This window comes from Anoplopoma fimbria, chromosome 2, assembly GCF_027596085.1.
Source record: "Anoplopoma fimbria isolate UVic2021 breed Golden Eagle Sablefish chromosome 2, Afim_UVic_2022, whole genome shotgun sequence".
Classification (NCBI taxonomy): domain Eukaryota; kingdom Metazoa; phylum Chordata; class Actinopteri; order Perciformes; family Anoplopomatidae; genus Anoplopoma; species Anoplopoma fimbria.
In genome coordinates, this window is record NC_072450.1 from 5,237,730 (window position 1) to 5,261,208 (window position 23,479).

Sequence of the window (23,479 nt, forward strand, 5' to 3'; positions counted from 1 at the left end):
AAAAGGAGTTTCTCCCAGGAGGCCATAGAGACAAAAGTCTGCTTTCCAGAATGAAGTAGAAGTTCATGTAAGGTCTGAGTTTGAATGAGTTTTAGTTTAAGCTGCATGTAGGTCAAGATTACAGTAATTAAGTCTTTGCTTTAATTGCTTTGGTTTTACCCATTGAAAGAAAAAGTTCCCCAGAGATTGGAGTGGTCCTAATTTTTTTGCAATTGCTTTAGAAAACACAAATCAATTTAGCCGTTATATGCTAATTACATCATAATTATTACTTGATTAAACAGTTTTTGTCGTTTCTCTGAGGAAGGCCCTGTTCTCACTCACACAATTAAACACACTAATAGGGTGTTTTCATGCTAGAAATAATAATCATAGTTGGCAATGTGAGCCACAACCCTGATAAACTACTGCTTCTCTATCTATTGTCTTTGCTATAATGATGGCTGAGTAAAGAATGTAAATATAGAGCGATACTTCAACCAACACGCACAATAATCTGAAATTCATCCGACAATTACTTTGACATATATTACATATTTGTCTCCTCATATTAGATATTGCAAAGCTGTCAAATTGACCGAATGTGGATCAATGCTGGAGCTCAATGGAGGAATTAAGTTCATCTATTTTCCTCATTGTGCTATCTGGAAATGTAGACAAAGAAAATATGTAAAATAAATAAATACAGTAAAGCAATTGAAATAAATGCAGGAGTGTGTTTGGTCCTGATGAGAGCGATTTGCAGCGGCTGACCGGCATGCAAAGCGACGGTGCTCAGCAGTGTCTGGGATTGGCCGGAGGGAGGAGAGCCCCACCTTTGTGCCGCTTCCTGATCGCCCAGGTAAGCTCACCTGAGGGCTGTGCAGGAAAAAAACCCTCAGCCCTCACAGGTGTGGTTCAGCAGGAGGACGAGAGGAGCATTCATTGGAGCCATGCAGGAGAGACAAGGAACACCTCTGGTGAGTACGGACAGAGCAGCAGCTGTTTGTTTGTTTCTGTTAAACACTGAAGGGACATCTGCATTTGGCAGTGAAAATATTTATGTAATATTTGTACACGATGGCCAACATTTTCCGCACAAAACAGTGTGTCTTTTCGTAACACACATCCGGCCTACATTGTATGTCAAGGGTGATAAAGCAATATGGGAAACATCATCACTATGATTTGTGTGTTGTGTAATGGAAAACAGTTTATGATTTCATAGCTAGAGGATGCAATTACAAAGTTTGACTTTGAAAATGAAACACAAGTTGTTGGTTTCATCCTTTTCTTAGCCATAACAACCTATACTTATGTACCTACAGGATTCTTTCTCAAGTATTTCAAAAATGAATTTCATATATTTCTCCCCTGAGCTATTCTTATATCACTCATTTGTTATGTGCAATATGTTTTCTCTTTTGGTTTATTAAAGTGAAAGATTAATTATTCTTCCCATGACAATAATATTTCAAGTGCTTGACATTCAAAAACAAATATTGATTTTTGGAAACACAGTATTGCTTTTTCTCTCATGAACGCATCAAATTTAATAGAGGTTTCGATATGAGTCCGAAGGGGGTTGCTGGGCCCAACAGCTCGCTGTAATTAGATTTGGACATCCCAGATCATCAACTTGTCTGCAAGATAGAAAGACAAGTTCATTATACCAGACTTTAAGGAAGATGTAAAGTTTTTGCGTCCTTGTTATTAGTGCTTGCAGAAAGGTTACTTCTGATTTGCAGGAAAAAATATTGTTCATTCTCAGTTAAAGTGGCCATGATTATTTCTGCCACATTTGTACTGCGGATAAATGTTTAAATATTTATGACAGTGAGGTGAAATTATCCCTTTTTGAAAGAAACAAAGAAAGTTTTTGTGGAAAACGAACACTCAGTTGGTGAAATAATGGATGCCAGCAGTTCCACTGCCATATATGGAGGTCCATTCTTTGATAGGAAGACATCTCAAGGATGCAAGACCTCTCTTGGCAATTTCTTAAAAGAAAAAACACATTTGCAGTGATATTCTGGGAAAAAACCTTAGAAGAAGAATTTACCAGAAACAGAGGTCCATATATGTGTGTATTGGTGTGATGGTCCACTGTTGGTCATTTAGAAATGTATGTGTGTGTGTGTGAGGGTGTCTGTGTCCGTACCTTTGCATGCAAATCGTCCTGTTTGCATACCCAATAGTCTTTTCCCTCCCACATCCAGACCTGTAGTCAAATTAAGGCCTCCGCAACAAGCTGCTCACTTACATTAGAACAGATGGCTCAACACAAATTGACTCTCAGTGTGTGTGTGTGTGTGTGTGTGTGTGTTAACCATCGCACCAAAATTCTATTAAGACACTGTTCTTACCCAGGGAGGCTCTTTGTCAAAGAAATATGTGCTTGTGCTGCATTTTTTTCGTTCTAATCATCTTTCACAAACAGCCCACGCAATAAGGCTGGCTGATAAAAGTCTGTGTTCACTCAGGCAAGCGGATTATCTTATCAATAATGAATGAGTTTCCTTTCTGAACTCAGTGTCATTTATTTCCATGAATATAAACATTCAGAGATAAACAGACTGTGGCTGTTTTCATTGTAAAACAATAACTCCAAATGAACCAGGTCATAATGTCAAAAGCAGACTCCAGAATGCTTAAGAAAACCTAAATATTTTATTGTCATTCGACAAAATATCAGAGAGTTTTGTTTTGTTTAGAGATTCTGGTGGGAGCCCACAGTATCGTGGCCCAGTTTTCTTGGTTTCATGTATATGACTGACAGTCTTTGACAAATTTCTAGTTCAAGCATCATGCAGGAAGCGTGTTTTGCATATGAAGCGAGGATGAAAATTCTGCCAACTTTGCATTGACCACAAGTATTTCTAAGAGCCTTTCCCCTAATGTGCAAAAGAGTGGTGAGCGGGTCATAATGGATTTAGGGGGAAATTGTTATCTGTGAATTCATTTGTTTACAGGAGATTCTGCAGCCACAGACTCGATGTCTGCGATGTGGGGACGTACTGGAGTGGTCAGAGGAGCACAGGTGGGTGTGTAGAACTCAGAGACAACACAAACAGATACAGTAGACTCAAATGCTTGCTACACTATGGGAGATCAGGAGGAGAGAGATAGTCTTGGTGCATGTTTCTGAGGAACACAGTGAGACGGATGTCCCAGATGAGCAGGAGATCACAGATCATGCTACAGACGTTGTTGGTAGTTGGCGTGTGTTGGTAGAAAGGACTGTATGATAAAAATATCACATATCCACATATCCACTGAATGCATGTTTCTCTCAGTGTCCTGCTGGGCTGTTCCTGCTGCTCTACAGTGGATGAGACGCTGGAGAATGTCGCCAGAGGTCTTGCAAGCAGAATGAAGAAGGAGAAGAGCCACTGGGCGTCCGGAAGAGTGGGCGACATTGACTTCGTTGGCCCTACTAAGACGAGAGGAAAGGTGAAACCAACAAATACTAAAGGTTATATAACGACATTGGTAGATCTTTCAAGAACAATGACATATCGACTCGTTTCTTTATTTCCAGTTTTTGAGGGTCCGCAGCGACACGGACCCGGTGCTGATCTACCAGATGTTGACGGAGGAGTGGGGCCTCTCTCCCCCACACCTGGTGGTGGCGCTGGTGGGCGGAGATGAGATGACTCAGATGAAGCCCTGGCTCAGGGACACTCTGAGAAAAGGACTTGTGAAGGCTGCACAGAGCACAGGTGATAAATCAGTGGGCCAAAACTGGTCTTGGCTTTTTGAAAACCAACAACAGATGACGGAGAATGTGATGTCTGTCGCCCCATGTTGGCTGGTAGCAGAAAAGACCAAATCCTAATTTCTTTTTTTCATGTGTTTTTTAATGGCATGAAGAGTAAAATATTTGCATGACTTAAAGGTCTAACACAGAATGCTTCATATCCACTAAGGCGGTAACCTAATTAGCACAACCAATAGGTCGACTGGAATCCAGGACAAAGCTCTCTGGTTTGACACATAGAGACTTGCTTTTACTTCTCATAGATCCTGCTACAAGGGGCACAAAAAAGTGACCAAATGCACACTTACATACAACTTCTTATCTGTTCTCCAGGGGCATGGATTCTGACTAATGGCCTTCGCTTTGGCATCACCAAGCACTTGGGCCAGGCGGTGAGAGATCATTCGTTGGCCAGCACCTCCTCTAAAGTCAGAGTAGTGGCCATCGGCATCGCGCCCTGGAACATGATCCACAACCGAGAGGCGCTCACCAGCAACTACCCCAAGGTCTACGTCATAAACAGACGATATGTAGAGATAATCAACACAGCAGCAATGTCCAAAAAAAGTAGATATTTACACCTCGTGCCATCCTCTTGTCTCTCTGCACACCCTTATTCCTGTTCTCAAGGTGGACGAGCCTGCAGTGTACAAGCCGGAGGACTTGCCCCACGGGTCGGTGTATTCTCTGGACAGCCACCACTCCCACTTTGTGCTGGTGGAGGAGGATCCCAACAGACCAGGAGCCACCAGTGAGATGAGGGTGAAGCTGCTCAAACACATCTCTCTTCAGCGCACCGGATATGGAGGTAAAGCCCCTTTAGGTCCGGAGAATCCTTTACATGAGCAATGACAACATACCAGGATTTAAAATATTCAATGTTGAAGTGCTGCATTGACTTCAATAAATAAACAATATAAACAGTAAAATGCACTTTAATATTAAAAGTAGGAGTATTCATTTTATTTAAATTATAGAAGCGTTAACTATATTTTTCTGTCGAGCTGTTTTTAATACAGGAGGCTGCTTCATATACTGATGGTTTAATGAAAAGCCTGCTTCAGATTTTATGACCTTATCATATAGCTGGCTGTAAAATCATAAGCCTCAAAATTGTAAAGCTCAGTAAAGGCACATCTGCTCGCTTTATGCAATACGTCTGCAATTGAATTTATGTATGTTGGGAATGCGCTCTTTACTGCCCAAGGGGAAGTAAATATATGGGATTGAAAACAAACTGTCTCCAAAAGAACAGAGAGCGAGCAGAATCCACAACATTAGCACTCACATTAGTATTCTTTGACTCTAAAACCACAAATGAGCTAAGAGAGATAACTGGTGCTGCTTTGCAAGATTTAAGCAGAAATCCAAGGTGGAGTTTTACTTAATAACAAACAAAAGTTATGTTTACACTCATTAAAATGCATTGTGTGTACGCTTGAGGTCAGAAAACATTTGCAAAGCCATTTTTAATGTAGTTTATAAATGTAAAATTAATTCTTTGTGAGTCAGTGGAGGACCCTTAAAGGAGCATCATGAATGTAAATTTGACTTTATTTGTTTATGTAGCTATTTTAAGCCCAACCATGATGTTCTTTCATCAACCCAATGAGGTGGTTGTGTTGCCTCAACCTAAAAAAAAGTGTTTTTGTTTGAATTCACAACATGAAACACGTGTTTACTGCAACCATGCACCGGGCTGACCAGTTTAAGATAAGATAAGATAAGATAAGAAAATCCTTTATAAATCCCACAGCGGGGAAATGTGCAGGATTGGACAGTGCAAACAAGAGACATAAGTAAAAAAAACATGATCAAAACAAGTCAAATAAATAAGTAATCACACAATAAGGAATAATAAATAAGTAAAAATTGTTAAAATCAGCAGACAGACAGAATAATTGTTTTCGAGGAAACCCTGGCCTAGCACGTGCACATATTAATATATTGCTTTCCAATCTATGAGTCGGGACCCCTCAAGGGACCACAAGATAAATATGTGGAGTTGTAGGAAAACAAAACGTGCCACGGCGTGCACATTCTGCTAATGTATCCGACTTTTCCTTCTACTCAATGTTATTTGATTGTTCTACTCTTGTTTGACCCCTTGAAGCCTCCAAAACGGTTCCCATGTAAAAAAAAATTGGGAACATCAGTCTTTGGTGACAGGCTACCATGCAAACCATCAGACTCTAACTAACATTCATCATCCAGTCCACACCGATGGCAGAAAATAATTTGAGACAATGCACAAGATATTATTATTATTGATGTAAGATACTTTGGTGCTTTCAGGCGTGGGCAGTTTCGAGATCCCTGTTCTGTGTCTCCTGGTCCACGGGGAGCCCAGAATCCTGAAGGTGAGTTTAATTTCATTAAGCTGCTTGTTAGTCACTCAATAACTTTAAAGCCTAGACCACAAAGAGACCTTTTGAGAGCTGGATATCTGTTTGTCATGTGAATGTGCACAATCAAACAGTGGCTTAGGCTTGAGAATTAGGCTCCGAATCAAATTTTGGATGTGCCACCTTCCTGAAGTTGCGGGCCAAAGCCAGACTGAGGAATCAATTCTGTTTTCATAAACCTAATCCCTTGGGCTAGAAAAGCCTGTCAAAGCCACCCAATTTGCATAAACAGAGCCACAACCACAATTACGAAACGCGGCTGATCGATATAATGCTTTGTTTATGTTCGCTGTCGAAGTTATTCAGTGGAAAACGAGGGTTGTTTTCTGAGTTTGCTCCTGAGTGGGAACACTGTGTTCCCTGTCTGCAGAGAATGCACAAAGGCATCGGCAACTCGACACCGTGGCTGATCCTGGCTGGCTCGGGAGGCGTGGCCGACATCCTCGTCACGCTGATGAATAGCGGCTGCTGGGATGTGGACAGTGTTCACGAGCTGCTGCTGGACACCTTTCCGAATGCCCACCACGGCACAGACATCAGTAACTGGGTCAAGCTGGTGAGAGCGATGTGCAGTGCGCAGCGTGGAGGCAGGCACACACACACACACACAAATATCACGCGTTCATGCTGCCAGAAAAATGGGGCACAGTGGGGAAGATTGTGAGGGAAGCTAGAGTGGGATTCTTTATCCTTATCTTCAGAATGTGTTTGTGATGACCTAATTAAGGATATGAAGGTGGGGAGGGAAAGAAAGTAATGATGTTCTTTTTTTCCAAGCTGACACACACACAGTGAAGGGATTGTCATTTTAAAGTAAACAATGCATTATCAAATGTGGAATTATCAATAACTGACTGTTGATAACCTGCCAATCAGATCCAGAAGATACTTGATCACGGGCATCTCCTAACTGTCCACGACCCTGGGCAGGAGAGCTCCGAGCTGGACACGGTCATCCTCAAAGCTCTAGTCAAGGGTAAAGTACCTTGTCAGAGATATGTTGTCGAGAAACTTGCAATTTTTCTCAGGTTGTACAATTACAGCTCGGGTTTTCGTGACTTAACAGCTTCATGGAGACAGAGCGAGATAGCCTTGACACTTTGAGTACTTCATCGTTCGTGAACATGTTGACATCTTATATGTTGTGTTTGTTTGTTTGTGTGTGTGTGTGTGTGTGTGTGTGTGTGTGTGTGTGTGTGTGTTGTGTGTGTGTGTGTGTGTGTGTGTGTGTGTGTGTGTGTTTTAGCTTGTAAGAGCCAAAGCCAGGAAGCCCAAGACTTCCTGGACGAGCTGAAGCTGGCTGTGGCCTGGAACAGGGTGGACATCGCCAAGAGCGACATCTTTAATGGAGATGTGGAGTGGAAGGTGAGAGGAACAGTCATTTTGAGAAGAGGTTTGTAATTAAACTTCTTCTCATATTCAGAGGTGTTAAAACTGTCAAGTTTGAATCGTAAATCATGTCGAAGTTTGGCATTTTAAAAAAAAAATGAAATGAACTGTACGAGCAGTGAGGCTAGTTTAGCTTACACAGTGAGGGTTCTAACATAATTTACTTAGTTTAGTGTTAACCTGCTAACACTTTATGCCTTAGATTATCTTAAATAGGTGAGTTTTATTTACATTTCAAACTCTGTCTTGTCGTGAACAGGGAAATTAGCCTAAAAGACCAAAAACATTCTTAAAACCAACATGTTTATTTCTGTTGTAGAGTTGGGCATTTTAACATGATGGTTTATCAGGACTGACTCACTTTTGGAGCCAGCCTCAAGAGGCCATTTGAGGAACTGCAGTTTTTGGCACCATGTTGGCTTCATTTCGCAGCCACTTGATTAACACACATCCATTAACTCATTGACGAGACATTTCACTGAAAACCACAAATGTCAACCTGATGAGGAAGCAACCAGGAGATAATTAAATTAATGAAGATTCATTCTCTGGGGATCATGTATGTCTGTACAAAACTGACAACCCACCCAACAGTTTTTGAAATAGCTCTGTCTGAACTGAGTAGTTGACAGATCAACCGGAAAATTCCCACCCCACGAGCTTAACAGCTGGCGTAGCTAAAAATAAGTATAAAAAGACTAGCTAAATTATATAGTGCACAAATATGAGTGGAATGCCAGTTTACATGACAGTAAAGGAGGGAAAAGCCTCACCATTACAAGGCCTTTTCACAGTAAGAAGAAAAGGATGTCTGCTTTACGAGTCATTCTAACAAAGACGCTCCATCTTTACAGGCATGCGACCTTGAAGAGGTGATGATGGATGCGCTGGTCAATGACAAACCCGACTTTGTGCGCCTCTTTGTGGACAACGGCGTGAACCTGGGCGAGTTCCTTACCTACGGCCGTCTGCAGGAGCTCTACTGGTCCGTGTCGGAGAAGAGCCTCTTTCACAACCTGCTCCTCAAAAAGTACGAGGAGAAGCAGCTTCTGCTCGGAGCCGCCAGGACGCCCGGTCCACCTGGGCACCACCCGCCCGAGCAAGGGGACCGGAAACCCCGCTTCACCCTCTACGAGGTCGCCAAAGTGCTGAAAGACTTCCTCCACGACTCCTGCAAAGGCTTTTACCAAAAGATTCCCACAGTGAGTGATACGCTCTGTCTAGAAAGTTCCAGTAAATCATATGTACTGCACCGAATGAGAGATCCTTTTCAACTGATGGATTAAGTTCCATCTTGTATTTATTTTTGCAGCGGTTCTCATCCCTTTCAGCTTGTGATATCTTAAAAAGAAGCGATGTTTACAACATTTCTGCTCCCCTGTCACAGTAAGAATTTGTCTTTGAGTTGTGAGCGGACAGGGATTTTCACTTCTAAACCTCTCAGACGGTTTCATTTAAAATCCTTAAATGCCTGAAAGATGCAAGAAAATATACAGACTTCATGGTAAACTCACTTCCTGGGAAACAGTGAACCTTTAATGGTGATGTCACCTTTCACTTGCAAGGGTTAAACATAAAATCTAACCAACAAAACTCAAAAGTCATTTCAGTTCTTTATATCCTGTTAGCCAAAGTGCAACCCTTCAGATTGTTCCTGTGACTGAGGCCCCTCGATTCACCCATAATTGCAGAAAGAAAGAGATGGATCATCACACATCAAACCTGGTCTCACACCTTAAGAAATCACATCTATATATACCCTCTGGGTTTGCAGTTAATTACCCATCTCTGTATGTTGTTAGCACTGTATAATGCTGTAAAAAGGAAACTATAGCACAGTTCAAGACTTAAAATCAAATTGCTTCTTGGCAGAGAAGCTGCCAAGAAGCTCGTTTCATGCATTTATTTTAAAAAAAAACCTACATATCCTGTGGACAGACCAACAGAATACCAGGTACCAGAGGAAGTGATTTGTTTTGCAGTAATGACCATAGATTGTGTGACTCATGTAAGAAATGCACACTTCTGTAAACTGCGTGCAGCTACTCTGTGAACTATGCATATTTAATAAAGTGTGTGCGTTTATAGGAGAAGCCAGCGAAGGGCCGACTGTTCCACACCCAGAAGAACCTGGCCGAGTTGGAGGAGCGCTGCGAACATCCTTGGAGAGACCTCTTCCTCTGGGCCGTCCTTCAGAACCGACAGCAGATGGCCAACTACTTTTGGGCTATGGTCAGTCTCGTCAGCTTCTTTAATACACTTGGGCTCCGGCTCGTACACTATCTCACTCTCTCTGTGTGGTTTCAATCGATGAAAGCCCAAAATGTGCCTGGCATTGGCAAACACTATTCTAAACCAAAGTGAAGTGAGTTAAATGACGCTGTGCTAGTTTGTATTCTAGGTTCAGGAAGGGAACGAGAGTGATGTGGGCCGGCGCAGCACAGGTGCAGGTCAGTCCTGCAATATGAAAATGCCACCGCAGATAAAAGAGCCCTGCAAACGGCATTATTTATGAGGAAACTCAGGTGAACCAAAAAAAGCTATCTTATCTCCAAGAACATTATTCAAACGAAGGTCATGCTGCTTCATGAGGCAGCGCATTCAACGAGCTGTGAGGTAGTGCGGGCGTATCTAAAGTCCTGATGAGGTTAACATCCTGACACGGGATTGATGCACTATGAGTAGTTTAAAAGACACCAATCAATGATAATTACTCTTTGTTTTCAACGACTCTTCAAGGCACCTTTCATTTCCTTATTGCCCTTCCCCGAATTAAGGGAACCAATTATTTTAATCTCACAAGCGGTCACCCTCATGTGCTCCTTTTTTCCTGCGTCTTATTTCAAACATTATCTGAAATTATGGTAATTGCATTGAGTGTGTGTACAACCCCCACTGCAAATCTTTTTTTTTCTTTTTTTTCCCCTCTCACACTCTGGCTGGGATATCTGCATTCATAATTTCATTGTTTGAAGTATCTCTCATGGTGAGAGCCTCATCACAATTATCCTTGCCGTCTGGCTTATGCTTGCAAAATACCCCCCTATATAAATGAACCCGGGAGGAACATTATACAGCTTGGTGTATGGGAATATCGATCATTTGAATAAAGAGGGTTGAGGTCCACACCGCTAAGTGTAGCTTCAAATGGAGAGACCTCTGTTTTAGTATGTTGCTTCTTCAACATATAGGGCCATTAAAGGATACATACCATGCTCATTTTCAGATTCATACTTGTATTTTGGGTTTCTACTAGAACATGTTTACGTGCCTAAAGCTAAAAAAACACTTTCTTATACTGTCTGTCTGAATATACCTGTTTTTCAGCCTCTGTCTGAAACGTTTTAGCGCATGTCTATTTAAGGCACACTACAGAAAAAGCACAGTCTGCTCTAAGGGTCTGATTGGCAGGTTGACAGTCAGTTATTACTAAAGGCAGTTCATGTGACACAGGAAGTCGAGCTAAATTTGAAAAACTTGTTGAATCTCATGGTTATGGATCCAGGCAGCCCACAAAAACTACTCACTGGGTTGTGTTATTTTACCTTTTGTGAGTTGGTAGGAAACTTTAGTGCACAAGCACTAAAAAAGTCATTCATGATATGTCCCCTTTAAATGTTACTAATACCTGTTGATCATAGAAAGTTACAATATAATCCAACAAACATAATCTACTATAATGCCATAATAGACAAGTCCAATGTTTTACCAGAGAGAATTAAAGATTTTATATTTTGAAAGAAAACACATTGATTATCACCCTCTTATGACTAAGTTGGTAAAATCAACGTGGTGGTGTTAAAACACTGGTTTAAAGATTCAAATTTCACCTACTAGGACCCATTAAGATCACTAATGAACATGTTACATCTTATTTAATCTGTGCAAAATCAGAAGTGTAAAAAAACAAGTTGTAGTTTTACAGAGTGACGTGCCATTACAATTTCTTGGAGCAGTTTTGCTTCAGAGAGAAAAAGAAAGAGAGAGAGAAAGAGAGAGAGAGAAATCCTTCGGACTGAGCCAAAAAACTTTGTTTTTTTATTTCCAGTCATTATGCAAAACTAAGCTAAGTCTCTCTCTGCTCCTGCTTCATTTGTGCATGGAATGATATGAGAGTGATATCTATCTTCTCATCTCACTCGCAGTAAGAAAAGAAAAATGGTGATGCATATTTTGCAGATCAATCATGTAACTTGCAGTGAGTAAAGTGAATGAAGACATGATGTTCCTCAGGTAAAAAGTAGGCTGTTACATTCCGGTGCTACTAAAAGATTCAGTGCCGGTGTTATGTCGAAGTTTGTTCTCCAGATGAATAGTGTTTCCCTCCTGTTAAAGTGATGTCCCCCCCGTCCTCCTTATACAACAATCTGTCATGATCATATTTCAACAAGAAATCCCATCTGCTAACATTTAGGGTCCACATAAACAACAGTTAGCTATGCTTGTCTGTTTGTTTGTCTGTTTGCTAGAAGAAAACAGACTAAACTACTGATCCGACGTGGCGGAAACACAAATTATGTTTCACTTTCAATGAAGTTGCTGAAGGACAGTGCACAGTGGCGACCATGAGCTAGCTAACATGCATTAAAAACATGCACTGCCAGCCCTGCTTTGTGAACACAGCACTGAGAAACTCTGATAACAACACACACAGAGGGAGAGTGACTTCATTCTCTGCTCAGCTAGACAGTACTCCTATATCTTTACATATATATATACATACATACATATGTATATATATATAGTTATTAAATGCTATATTAATGCTCTAAATGTCATATAAAGACAGTTTAACCCTGCGAGACAGGCAATTTGTGCTGCCTTCATGTGGTGTTGGAATAATCTGAAAATGTTTTGATGCTCCCTGAAGTCAGATCGACAATTCAGAAACAGCTAACCTGTTATTTAAAAGCTCTGAGCAATAAAATAACAACACATCTTATTTGTAGCACTCACTATTTGTTCTCACACAAACACACTGATTTTGGAAGAATGACTTCCTACGAGGACATAAGGGATGTCCTCTTCAGTAAAATGACTTCCATTTATGTTGATTTCTTTTGGCTGGATGATTATGAAACACTCGAGTTGCGTTTTAGGAAAGGAACCTTCTTTGTCGCAGATTGTATTTGCCAGGCCGGAGGAGAGAAGACAGAATGTTTTCTTTAAGATGGAGCGCTGAAGCAACATGTTATTTTGTAATCAAATGTGACTTGATGAGATGTGGATCCACTGCAGCTGTATTGTTGGTGTCTTGTAAACCCATGAAGGTTGGGCACGTTTTTTGTGCATGACACGAAAATAAAAAAAATATCATATCTATATCTATCCATCCTAACACAGGAAATGGGACCATCCAAGGAGCATGTGAATGCACCATTGTCTGCGCTCTAGTTTTTCTTATGAAATTGCTTCTAAATTCTTCCAGTGTCAGTGTGTTTGTGCCCAGTACAGACCTGCGGGTTTTTTAATCCTTGCTGCAGGGAACCGCGCTGCCTTTCCAGAACAGTTTCTGCTGGCAAACGTCATCTTCTGCTGCAGCTCGCTGTCTGATATCGAGTGCTGTGGGGTTGTTTGGCAGCCAGCCGTTCCTTTGCAAATAATCTTTCCAAGTGTAATGATCGACAAAAGGCCTTGATGTTTCAAGATGAGTTTTATTCCAACTACACGGACAGCAGGTCAAACGAGCTGTAAGACTCCCGGGACTCTGCTGGCATCCCGGTGTGCGTGCACATCTTTACTTCCTGAACGCACACTGTGCATGCAAACGGTGGATGAATTTAGCTGAAAGTTTGTTCCAATTAAAAAAAAAAAAACATTCACAAACAATTATTTGGCACTTAAACAGCATTTAAATGAATCATTTCCTATTAGTTTAAATGAATCATTTGCCATTTGACCTCAAGTGTTTCTAATTGTTTTTCTACATCACACATTCGTTAACAAAAAGTTAAGTATGCATGAATCATAGCAAATGGGAAAAACACTGGCAAAGTCCTTTAAGTTTGAGGGTAGTTTTTCTTTATTTCAGGTCTGTGAAAACACCATTAGAGTCATGTCCAAGGTGAGATGAGTCCACAACCAGAATTCAAAGCATAGGGTTTGAACCTGCTATCACACTCAAACTGATTGACAGGTGAAGACAGGCAGAAACTACATCTAAGAATGTTCTCCACTGCTGTTCAAAAGTTTGCTCCCATCAGTGGTAAATACAGGGTAAAGAGGTCTATCATTTCAAATATGATCACTTGAGCAACACAGGAATGCTCGCATTTTATGTAAGTCGTGAACTTATGCACCATATGTGTGTGTAAGTATTGCAGCCGGATGTACACAGTACTAGGTAGCTATCTAAAATTCTTAACTAGATTTCTCAGATCCCTCTCTCAGACCCATTTCTTGGATCCAGCTTTCTTTTAATCCTTCAGGGCCCTGAGGCGGTTGCGGCAGCGCTGGCGGGTTGTAAGATTCTGAAAGAGATGGCACGACTGGAATCCGAGGCAGAGTCTGCACGCAGTATGAAGGAGGCGAAGTATGAGCAGTTCGCCCTTGGTGAGTACATCAACCATTCTGTGACAAAGCAAAAAAAGGACAAACATAGCAAGAGGTACACTCACTGACCTCGAACAACACAAAGAATGGAAAGGGAATGAAATATGAATCTGCAAATTCTTCAAATTCAGCCGAGCGGCTAACACTATGTACCTACTGTGCTAATTGTGGCAGATGTCTTTGGAGAGTGCTACTCCAACAGTGAAGACAGGGCTTACGCTTTGTTAGTGAGAAGAACACATTGCTGGAGCAAATCTACGGTCCTTAACTTGGCCACTGAGGCGGACGCCAAAGCCTTCTTTGCCCACGATGGAGTTCAGGTAACAAGGACACACGTCCATATGCTACTTCGGCTCCAACTGAGCTGATTCTTTCAGCTATTGTGAAACATTTAAAGGGGACATGTGATGCTCATTTGTCGGGTTCTAACCTGTATTTTGGGTTTCTACCTGAACATGTTTACAAGCTTTAATGCTCATAAAACACTTTATTTTTCTCATACTGTCTGTCTGAATATACCTGTACTCACCCTCTGTCTGAAACGCTCTGTTTTAGCGCCTGTCTCTTTAAGAAAAAAAGGTGCACCCTTGCAAAGGTAGTTCTATAGCTGCAGCTCGTTAGATAAATATGTTTTCTGATCTAGGCAGCCCACAAATGCTCACTGGGTTGTCTTATTTCACAGTTTGTGTGTTGGTAGGAAAGCCAGATACCCAAATGTATGCGCACTATCACTGACCAAGTGAGTGTCCTCTTTAACTTTCACCCAAATATTGTGTATTTGATTATGTAGGTCATTTTGCTGCCTTATCTATTGAAATACTGTGATGCTGTGCACTTAGATACGTATTTCAAAGTCATATCACTTCGCTTGTCACTAGACTCCATTCTTTATACAATTTTACAAAGTTAGACGCCCTTGTCGTTTCAAAGTCCCCATTGAGAGTTAATCGGGATTCAATGTCAGAAGGAAAAGGACAGTTAGTGTGCAGAAAACTATCAAAAAAGACCTTTCTGAATGGGAAAGTGCTTAATGTTTGGAGAGAACATGAATTTTACTGTTCTGTTACAAAAGGTGGACAAACCCATGACTGAGCATCAGGTGTCCTTTTCATGTAAGTGACTCATCAGACTGCAACATGACAGCTGCGAAAAAGAAAATGGTTCACACGTCATATGAAATGGTGTATAGAGGAGGGAAAAATTAGCATTCTTCATCTGATAACCAGCTGGGATAGCTCTCTGTTTCTATGCTGCCATGGATTTAGTCACAAGACTGAAAGGCAGAAATACTCAGAGGCCTCTGATGCCCTCTTGTGGTGAACTTCATTCAGACGTTGAGTTAGTTTTTCCCCTGCTCTGATGTTTAATGATACAAAGCTAAACTTTTATGCCAGGCCCTCCTCACAAAGATCTGGTGGGGGGCGATGACGACGGACACGGCCATCTCCAAACTGGTGGTGTCTTTCTTCTGTCCTCCGCTCATCTGGACCAACCTCATAAAGTTCAGGTGATCAATCCTAAGTGATTCTTCTCAGCCATGTGGATGCACTGTACATCTTTTTTTGTTGTGTGCTCCAACACACGCTCTCTTTCATGTGTTTTTCAGCGATGAGGAACTTGATAACCGAAACAGCCGTGAGCAGTTTGTGGAGCTGGACAGTCTGGACACGGAAAAGGCTTTACTGTTAACTGACGACGACGACCCTTCGTGAGTTTGCAGTGGAATAATACTTAAATTGCTGATAAATAATATGAAAATGAACTTCATTATAATTATCTCAGATGTTTAACTGCTCAATTTCTTATTTTTATTCTCATCCTTATCTTTCTGCATCGTATACTGACAATCAAACTGTACCTGACCCGAGCTTCATTTCAGCTACAGCATAAAAGTCAGATGCACCACATAGATTCACATTTTCATTTCAACTTCAAATGTATTTTCCCCAAGTGACAGCCAAGTTAGACACCAGCAACACAAAGACTTGAGCAAAAACAGGATTAAACACATAAAACATATCATAAAAATGTGTAAAACCCCTGCTTAAAACAACACACACACTCACATAAGACAATGTGATGACATAACATAAAACCCTGAGTGCATCCTGACTGCATCAACAAACCAGAATCATCAAAGATTAAAAAAACATCAATAATATTCCCATGGTCCAGCTTTTAAATCACTATATTGCTAGTTATGTTTTTTGTTTGTGAAAATGGTTGGAGAGTCCTCTGTTTGTCTTCATAGGGACACGTCTCCTGGAGGTCCGGCAGCCCAGAGCTGCGCCTCGGTCTGGTGGCGCTACCTGCTCCGCCGCTGGCGCCGCTTCTGGAGCGCCGCCGTCACCGTGTTCCTCGGCAACGTCATCATGTACTTCGCCTTCCTCTTCCTCTTCACCTACGTGCTCCTGCTGGACTTCCGCCCGCCCCCGCCGCTCGGCCCCGGGGCCGCAGAGATCATGCTCTACTTCTGGGTCTTCACGTTGGTGCTGGAGGAAATCAGACAGGTGACTCTCTGGCCCCTTTATAATCCTGTTTCCCAACACATTTTAAGTTCCCACATCATTGTTTTGTGATATATTTCTTTTGTTAAGGACATATATCCATGCAGCTTATTTAGATGTGATTGCATGCCAGCGTTCATGCCTGAAAAGTCAGCGTGAGTCGCTACAATAAGCACATCCTCTCTGGGGTTTTAAGGATTCATGAGCTTTTCACCTTTCCGCTCTGACTCTCTTACCCCGTGAGCCTCCCCCCCTCCCTTGGGCTCAAAGTCCCCAGATGGGACAGGCCTCGTTCTCCCTTCTCGCTTTTTATTTTCAACACGCCTCTCAGAAAGTCCCCGAGCCGAACAGAACCACGGCAAAGGTTTCCAAATAAAGAACCACACTGCTTCGGGGACCCTATCAAGCTTCCGAGCCCAGGGGTGCATGGTTCTCCCCAAAGGACGACAATAGCATAGGGGCCTCTATTGTTTGTCATAAAACGAGGTGACAGAATGGGATAGATGGGCTGGTGTAAGGCTGCTCGCTCTCATAAAGATGTTAAATCCGATATGTTGTTGCATCAGTTGATAGGTAGTAATATATGGTAGATATGTAGACATCACATGCTGGTTGAGGACATTGGCGTATTATTTCATACAATTTGTATAATGTCATTCTGGGAGAGATTTAACATAATCAGGGCTGATTTATAGTAATTTACACATTATCACTGCTTTCTATTAAACTGACACCAATTCATCTGATGACATTTGATTAGTTAGCCCTCACTATCTTACTCTACACCTTAGACCTTGAAACTTCCAGCTCTTTTTGCAAATCATGTACGCTCTGAAAAGGTCAGATATCATCAGCAAGAAAAAGAGCAAAGGAAGACCAGACTCCCCGCCTGCTTTAATTAAAATATTATGGTGGGGAATTATTTCTCTTAAACACGCTGAAACCGAACAGGTCTGAACAGAAAATATCTAGTAGAAGTAGATTTAGAGTGGCTTGCCAAAGCATTCATGTTTCATATTGTTTTGCATTATAATCTGGAGTTTGATTAGATTTGGATTTTATTTATTGGAGCTACACAAAATACTCAAAATTGGTGAAGTGAAATGTAATAAAAAAAAAAAATTTATTCACCCACTTTGCTATGAATCCTGAAATGCTACCAATAACCTTTTAGAAGTCACATAATCAGTTAATTAAAGTCCACCTGTGTGAATGTCACATGGTCTCAGTATGTATACACACCTGTTCTTAAAAGGCCCCATAGTCCTAAACACCAGAAAGACCAAGGAGCTCTCCAGGGACAAAATTCCGGTGAAGTCCAGATCAGGGTTGGGTTCTAAAAAAATATCTGAAACTTCCCAAAGAGCATCACTTAAATCCATTATTACAAAATAGAATCAGAAGTCAGAAAGAGGACCAATACCCTCAGCGGGCCAGGAGAGCATTAATCAGAGAGGAAACAAAAGAACTACAGATAACCCTGAAGGAGCTGGAGGACATCGGTGTAGCTGTCCATGAGGGTGGCCATTGCTCAAAGAACGAAATAAGAAAACACATTTGAATTCTCACACGTCTTTTGGTTTATTTTTTTATTAATCTGGACTTCACAAGAACTTTGTCCCTGATCTGTTGGGAGAGCTCCTTGGTCTTCATGGTGTTGTGGCATTTTAGAACATGTGTGTGGATATAAAGTGAGACCATGAGACAGATCATGTGACACTGAGATGGCTAACATGGGACTTTTATTTAACTAATTATGAAACTTCTGAATCTAATTGGTAGCACTAGCTATTAATTAGGGCCTTCATGGCAAAGGGGATGAATACTGGATGCAAATATATATATATATATATATTTTTTTTTTTTTAATTTCTTTTCACCAATTTTGACAATTTTATCGAGCACCATTACATAAAATCCAAATAAAAACCCTTTAATTCCAGCTTGTAATGCAACAAAAAAGGAAAACACCAAAGGGAATAAATACTTTTACAAGCCACTGTAGCTGTGATAGTGCTGCTGATTATTACAACTGTGTCTTGTGTAGTACTTCGATTACTTGGTCTTTGTTGCAGCACAGCCAGCTCTTACACAGCAGTCCATAACTTTATAAAAGCAGCGTACTTTCCTCACCTTGTTCTCAAACCAACTGCCCCATCGGGGGACCAAGCGGCGGCTCTTGATGCACTTACAGGTGCTCGGTTCAGACCACAGGAGACAACTCAACCTCACACTCTTAAGTGCAAGAGACATTTTTACAGGATTGAGAATTTGGGACACATGCAGGTGCTTCTAAAGCAGCGGGACCGTGTAATTGCTAACTCCCTTTAGGCCCCGCAGGCGTGTCTGAGGAGGACTCCAGCGTCTGACATGGCAGATAAAAATGTTAGTTGGTTTAAAGAAGTGCAACAAAAAGCTTAATTTACATATAAACCAGGACTATTAGGGTCTGAATGTATTACCATATGAAATGGAAACTTTACAGCAGCATACAACCTACATTTAGAGACATTAAGCTATGTTATTTATATTTCATTCCCATAGCAAAAATGTGTTAATAGCATCCCAATATTGAATAAAAAAATATCAAGGAAACACATTAACACTATCAACTCTGTACACGTTGTTTTTTTATTCATCTTATCTCAAAACAAAACTGTTTTATCACTTTCTTTTATTCCTTGTGCTACAAAAGCAAACGATTTTGGATGTAGAAACGAAAGCCAGACTCAGTCTTGCAAAAGGAATAGAACACATCACACTTTTCATATCAAGTATAAGGTTGCTGGACAAAGAATTATAGTAATATGTGAACTATCTTTTATGACACAGAGCTTCTTCACGGACGAAGAGATGAGCATCTTGAAGAAGTTCAAACTCTACGTGGAGGACAACTGGAACAAGATGGACATGGTCGCCATCTCCCTCTTTGTCGTCGGGGTTTCATGCAGGTAACTGGTATTAAAGTGCATTAATGATACCAGAGAAATACAACATGACACAACAGGCTCTAGATTTGTTGTAATGTTGGTTTAGAATTGAGCGATAAAACAAAGGAGTGATTGAATGAATGAATACCTGAATGGAAAGAAGGAATAAACCGCACAGTATCGTCGGTTTTCTTTGACTTTGCAGGATGGTTGACGGAACGTATGAGGCGGGAAGGACGGTTCTGGCGATAGACTTCATGGTGTTCACTCTTCGTCTGATCCACATCTTTGCCATTCATAAGCAGCTGGGCCCCAAGATCATCATTGTGGAAAGAATGGTGAGCAAAACAAAAACATTGCTATTTAAACAGTCTGATTATGAACATTTTTAAAGGAGACGTATCATGCTGGTTTTAAGGCTCATACTTGTATTTGGGATTTCTACTTGAACATGTTTTAAATGCTTTAATGCTCAAAAAACACTTTGCTTTTCTCATACTGTCCGTTTGAACATGTCTGTGTTCACCCTCTGTCAGAAATGCTCCGTTTTAGCGCCTGTCTCTTTAAGTTTTCCTCCCGAAAAACGGATACCTTTTAGCGATGTTCAAGGGTATAGATGAAGACAATGACTGCGTTTACATGCACACTGATATCCGACTATTGTTCAGAATATGACAATATTTCTTTCCCTTTAAGACATGTGGAATATGACCGTAATATTAGTTTCATATTCTCAATGGGGGTTTTTACTGCAGTTTGCAACACAAGGCCTGTTGCATGTTAATGGTCAGCTCTGTGCGTTGTACAGTTATCCAACTGCCAACAGTTTTCTGAGATGCATGCCCAAAAGAAAAGCTCATATTTCTGGTTATAAGGACTTGGATATCAACAGGTTTTTGGATTTGCACACATACTATGGCCCACCTTTTCAAAAGGTGGTTGTAGGAATGAAAGAGGGAGGCTGTGTTCGAACAGTCCACCACTGGTAACATTAATGGGAGTATGCACGGCTGCATGTAAATGGTAATAATAGTGGAATAAAAAAAATTCAGCCATATAAACAGCCTGAGTGAAGACAAAAAACACAATATTTTGTTCATGTAAATGTAGTCAATGTAGACCTTGTGTAGCCCATTGAGAACATAAAAACATGTATTTTTTTCTCCTATACAGATGAAGGACGTTTTCTTCTTCCTGTTTTTCCTGAGCGTGTGGATGATTGCGTACGGCGTCGCCACCCAGGCTCTTCTCCACCCCAATGACCCGAGGATCGACTGGGTGTTTCGCAGAGCCTTGTACCGCCCTTACCTGCACATTTTTGGCCAGATCCCCCTGGAGGAAATAGATGGTAAAATAACAATAGATGCTATTTTTGCAGTTTTTTAAACGTGGATTCATACATATAAGAAATGTGCGATGTTGTGTGAAATGTTGTTTTGTATTTATTTATGCAATCAGGGATGCTCACCATTGGCCTGGATGTTATGTTTTCTAATCTAATTTTCTCCATTTAACGGAGCACAGCTGCTCGCATGCCTGAAATCAACTGCACCAATGACTCAGAGGAGATTATCATGGGCCTGAGGCCGCCATGTCCCAACATCTACGCCAACTGGCTGGTTATCCTGCTGCTGGTTATCTTCCTTCTTGTCACCAATGTCCTGCTGCTGAACCTGCTCATTGCCATGTTCAGGTCAGAGGCAGTGTAAACAGAAAAACCCTCCTTATGTTTGTCCGTCTGATGACATGCATTGACATATGCTGGTGGCATATTTGCAAATTTCAAACTCCTTGATTTTGTCTTCTTGTTCTTCCTTTACAATTTGCAGCTACACATTCCAGGTAGTGCAGGGCAACGCAGACATCTTCTGGAAGTTCCAGAGATACAACCTGATTGTGGAATACCACAGCCGTCCGGCACTGGCCCCGCCCTTCATCATCATCAGCCACCTCTCTCAGCTCCTCCTCAGCATGGTCAAACAGCCCGGGTCCAAGCAGGAGCATCTTGGTACGAAGGTTATATTTGTACTTCCATTAGGAAGCCAATTGTAGTTAATTTCAATTTGTCTAAATTAAAAGAAATTAAATACTGGAAACCAACTGTGTGCTTATCTCTGTTCTTCACCTGCTCTATGCATGGAAATTGCCTGTTGGTTAATTGGGCTGTTACCTTGTGTATGTGTGTGTGTATGTGTGTGTGTGTGTGTGTGTGTGTGTGTGTGTGTGTGTGTGTGTGTGTGTGTGTGTGTGTGTTTTCCAGAGAGGGAGCTGCCGGCGGGGCTGGACCAGAGGCTGATAACATGGGAGACGGTGCAGAAAGAGAACTACCTGGCCAAACTGGAGCGCCAGCATTGGGAGAGCAGTGAGGAGAGACTCAAGAGTACCTCCTCGAAGTAATTGTTGTTTTGTAATTATTGTAAAAAAAAAAATCTGTAAACCTGTCATATAGTTGGGAGTATGAGAGGATATAATCCTTTTAGCAAACAAGCTCTAAATACCCCAGTGGACACTACCATAGCGGAGGTATCGGTTTGTAGACGAGTTTTTGGCCATCGTCATCTTAGTTTTTTGCAACCAGAAATGACATGAGAGGGTGGAGCTAAGGATAACCGGAGGTTTAATAGGGCATTTTAAGGCAACCAAAAAACACACAAGGAAAGGGTTAAAGTCTGAAGACAAAACATGGACAACTCCCAGAAGGGACAACGCCGTTGTAATGACCTTTCAATCACAAGGTAGCCCCGCCCTAAAGCATACCCTGCTTTAACGTCTGTTTGACTCTAAATGGAGCATAATTTACTAAATGAACATCATGCTGTATTGAAGAAGACTTAAAACTAGAGATTGAGACCATAAACTCATGTTTACAATGTTTACTGAGGGAATAAATCAAGAGAGAAGTAGAGTCATTTTCTCATAGACTTCTATACAACCAGAGGAGTCGCCCCCTGATGGTCATTAGAGAGAATGCAAGTTTTAGGCACTTCAGCATTGGCTTCACTTTTCAGAATGATTGCAGCACTGAATATGTTTATAACTTTTTCTTTTGCTTGTGACCAAGGGTTCAGAGCTTGCTGAGGATTGTCGGTGGCTTCAAAGACCAAGAGAAACGGCTGGCGTCCATGGACGCTCAGGTAAATCTGAAAAAGTGACAGCACCATGTGACCCGTATTCACCTTTTATGCATTTTCCTAAGCCTGTTTCATATACCACTATCTTTTAAGTAATCCAATATACAGTTTGAATAACCACTCAGTCATTTCTGGCGTTGTCTAGGTCAGATATTGTGGAGAGGTGTTGTCCTGGATGGCAGAGTGCTTTGCTCAGAGCACACTGAAGTGCGGGAAAGAAGCTCCAAGAGCGCCAAGTGAGTCTAAAACCTGAATGAGTGACTCATAATTGCATGTGACAATAGACAAATACTTCTCTCATCTAATAGTACTGTGATTATGCTCTTGCACTGCTGTATGTATTTTGATCTAATGAATCATCAATATATGACTGCAGTGTCTCTAACAGGCACGAAGGACGCACCTCAAAGTCAACCAGACAGAGAAGTGAAACCAGAAGAGGATGAAGCCAAACCAGGTCACTCCGGATATGGAGCTAACAAGAAATTCCCTTACATTGATGAATAAAGTGATAACAGTACAGCACAGCTATTTATGATACAATATATATATATATGATTTTTTCGAGGTATAATGATTGGGGGGGGAAAGGGGAAATTGATTTGCATGGACTTTAAATGAATAAAATGATGTTTTCTCAGATGTCTCGCTGGTTTTTGTCGCATTTCCTAATAAACAAATTCACTTAATTCCTCTCAGTCTTTTTTACGAGTTAAGCTTTCGAGTTTAAAAAGACTTACTAAATCTTCAACATCTGAAAAAAGAATAACTTTAGCTTCTGTAGGACACATTAATAATTGTCATACGGCACCATGTTGTTGTAAGA

General features: G+C 41.2%; 1 protein-coding gene across 1 annotated transcript; it reads left to right on the plus strand.

Moving 5' to 3' along the window:
• The first annotated feature begins 932 nt into the window (after positions 1–932).
• trpm5 (transient receptor potential cation channel, subfamily M, member 5) lies at positions 933–23,175 on the plus strand. The gene is made up of 26 exons (XM_054613598.1): positions 933–959; positions 2,952–3,019; positions 3,276–3,432; positions 3,521–3,701; positions 4,073–4,245; positions 4,370–4,547; positions 6,035–6,099; positions 6,515–6,700; positions 7,021–7,120; positions 7,391–7,509; positions 8,388–8,735; positions 9,622–9,765; positions 13,962–14,085; positions 14,260–14,405; positions 15,480–15,592; positions 15,692–15,793; positions 16,337–16,595; positions 19,425–19,543; positions 19,728–19,860; positions 20,696–20,870; positions 21,047–21,215; positions 21,352–21,530; positions 21,783–21,915; positions 22,584–22,656; positions 22,799–22,889; positions 23,030–23,175. Exons 1-26 carry the CDS (start codon positions 933–935, stop codon positions 23,158–23,160), a joined length of 3,693 nt encoding a protein of 1,230 aa, XP_054469573.1. The 3' UTR covers positions 23,161–23,175.
• Positions 23,176–23,479: the final 304 nt, after the last annotated feature.

What these genes read in the sequence shown, in the direction of transcription:
- trpm5 (XM_054613598.1), top strand. Translation starts at nt 933, where the DNA reads ATGCAGGAGAGACAAGGAACACCTCTG. An exon ending in CCTCAAAGCTCTAGTCAAGG is followed by an intron (nt 7,121 to 7,390) that starts GTAAAGTACCTT and finishes TGTGTGTTTTAG; the next exon opens with CTTGTAAGAGCCAAAGCCAG. An exon ending in GTCGTCGGGGTTTCATGCAG is followed by an intron (nt 19,544 to 19,727) that starts GTAACTGGTATT and finishes TTGACTTTGCAG; the next exon opens with GATGGTTGACGGAACGTATG.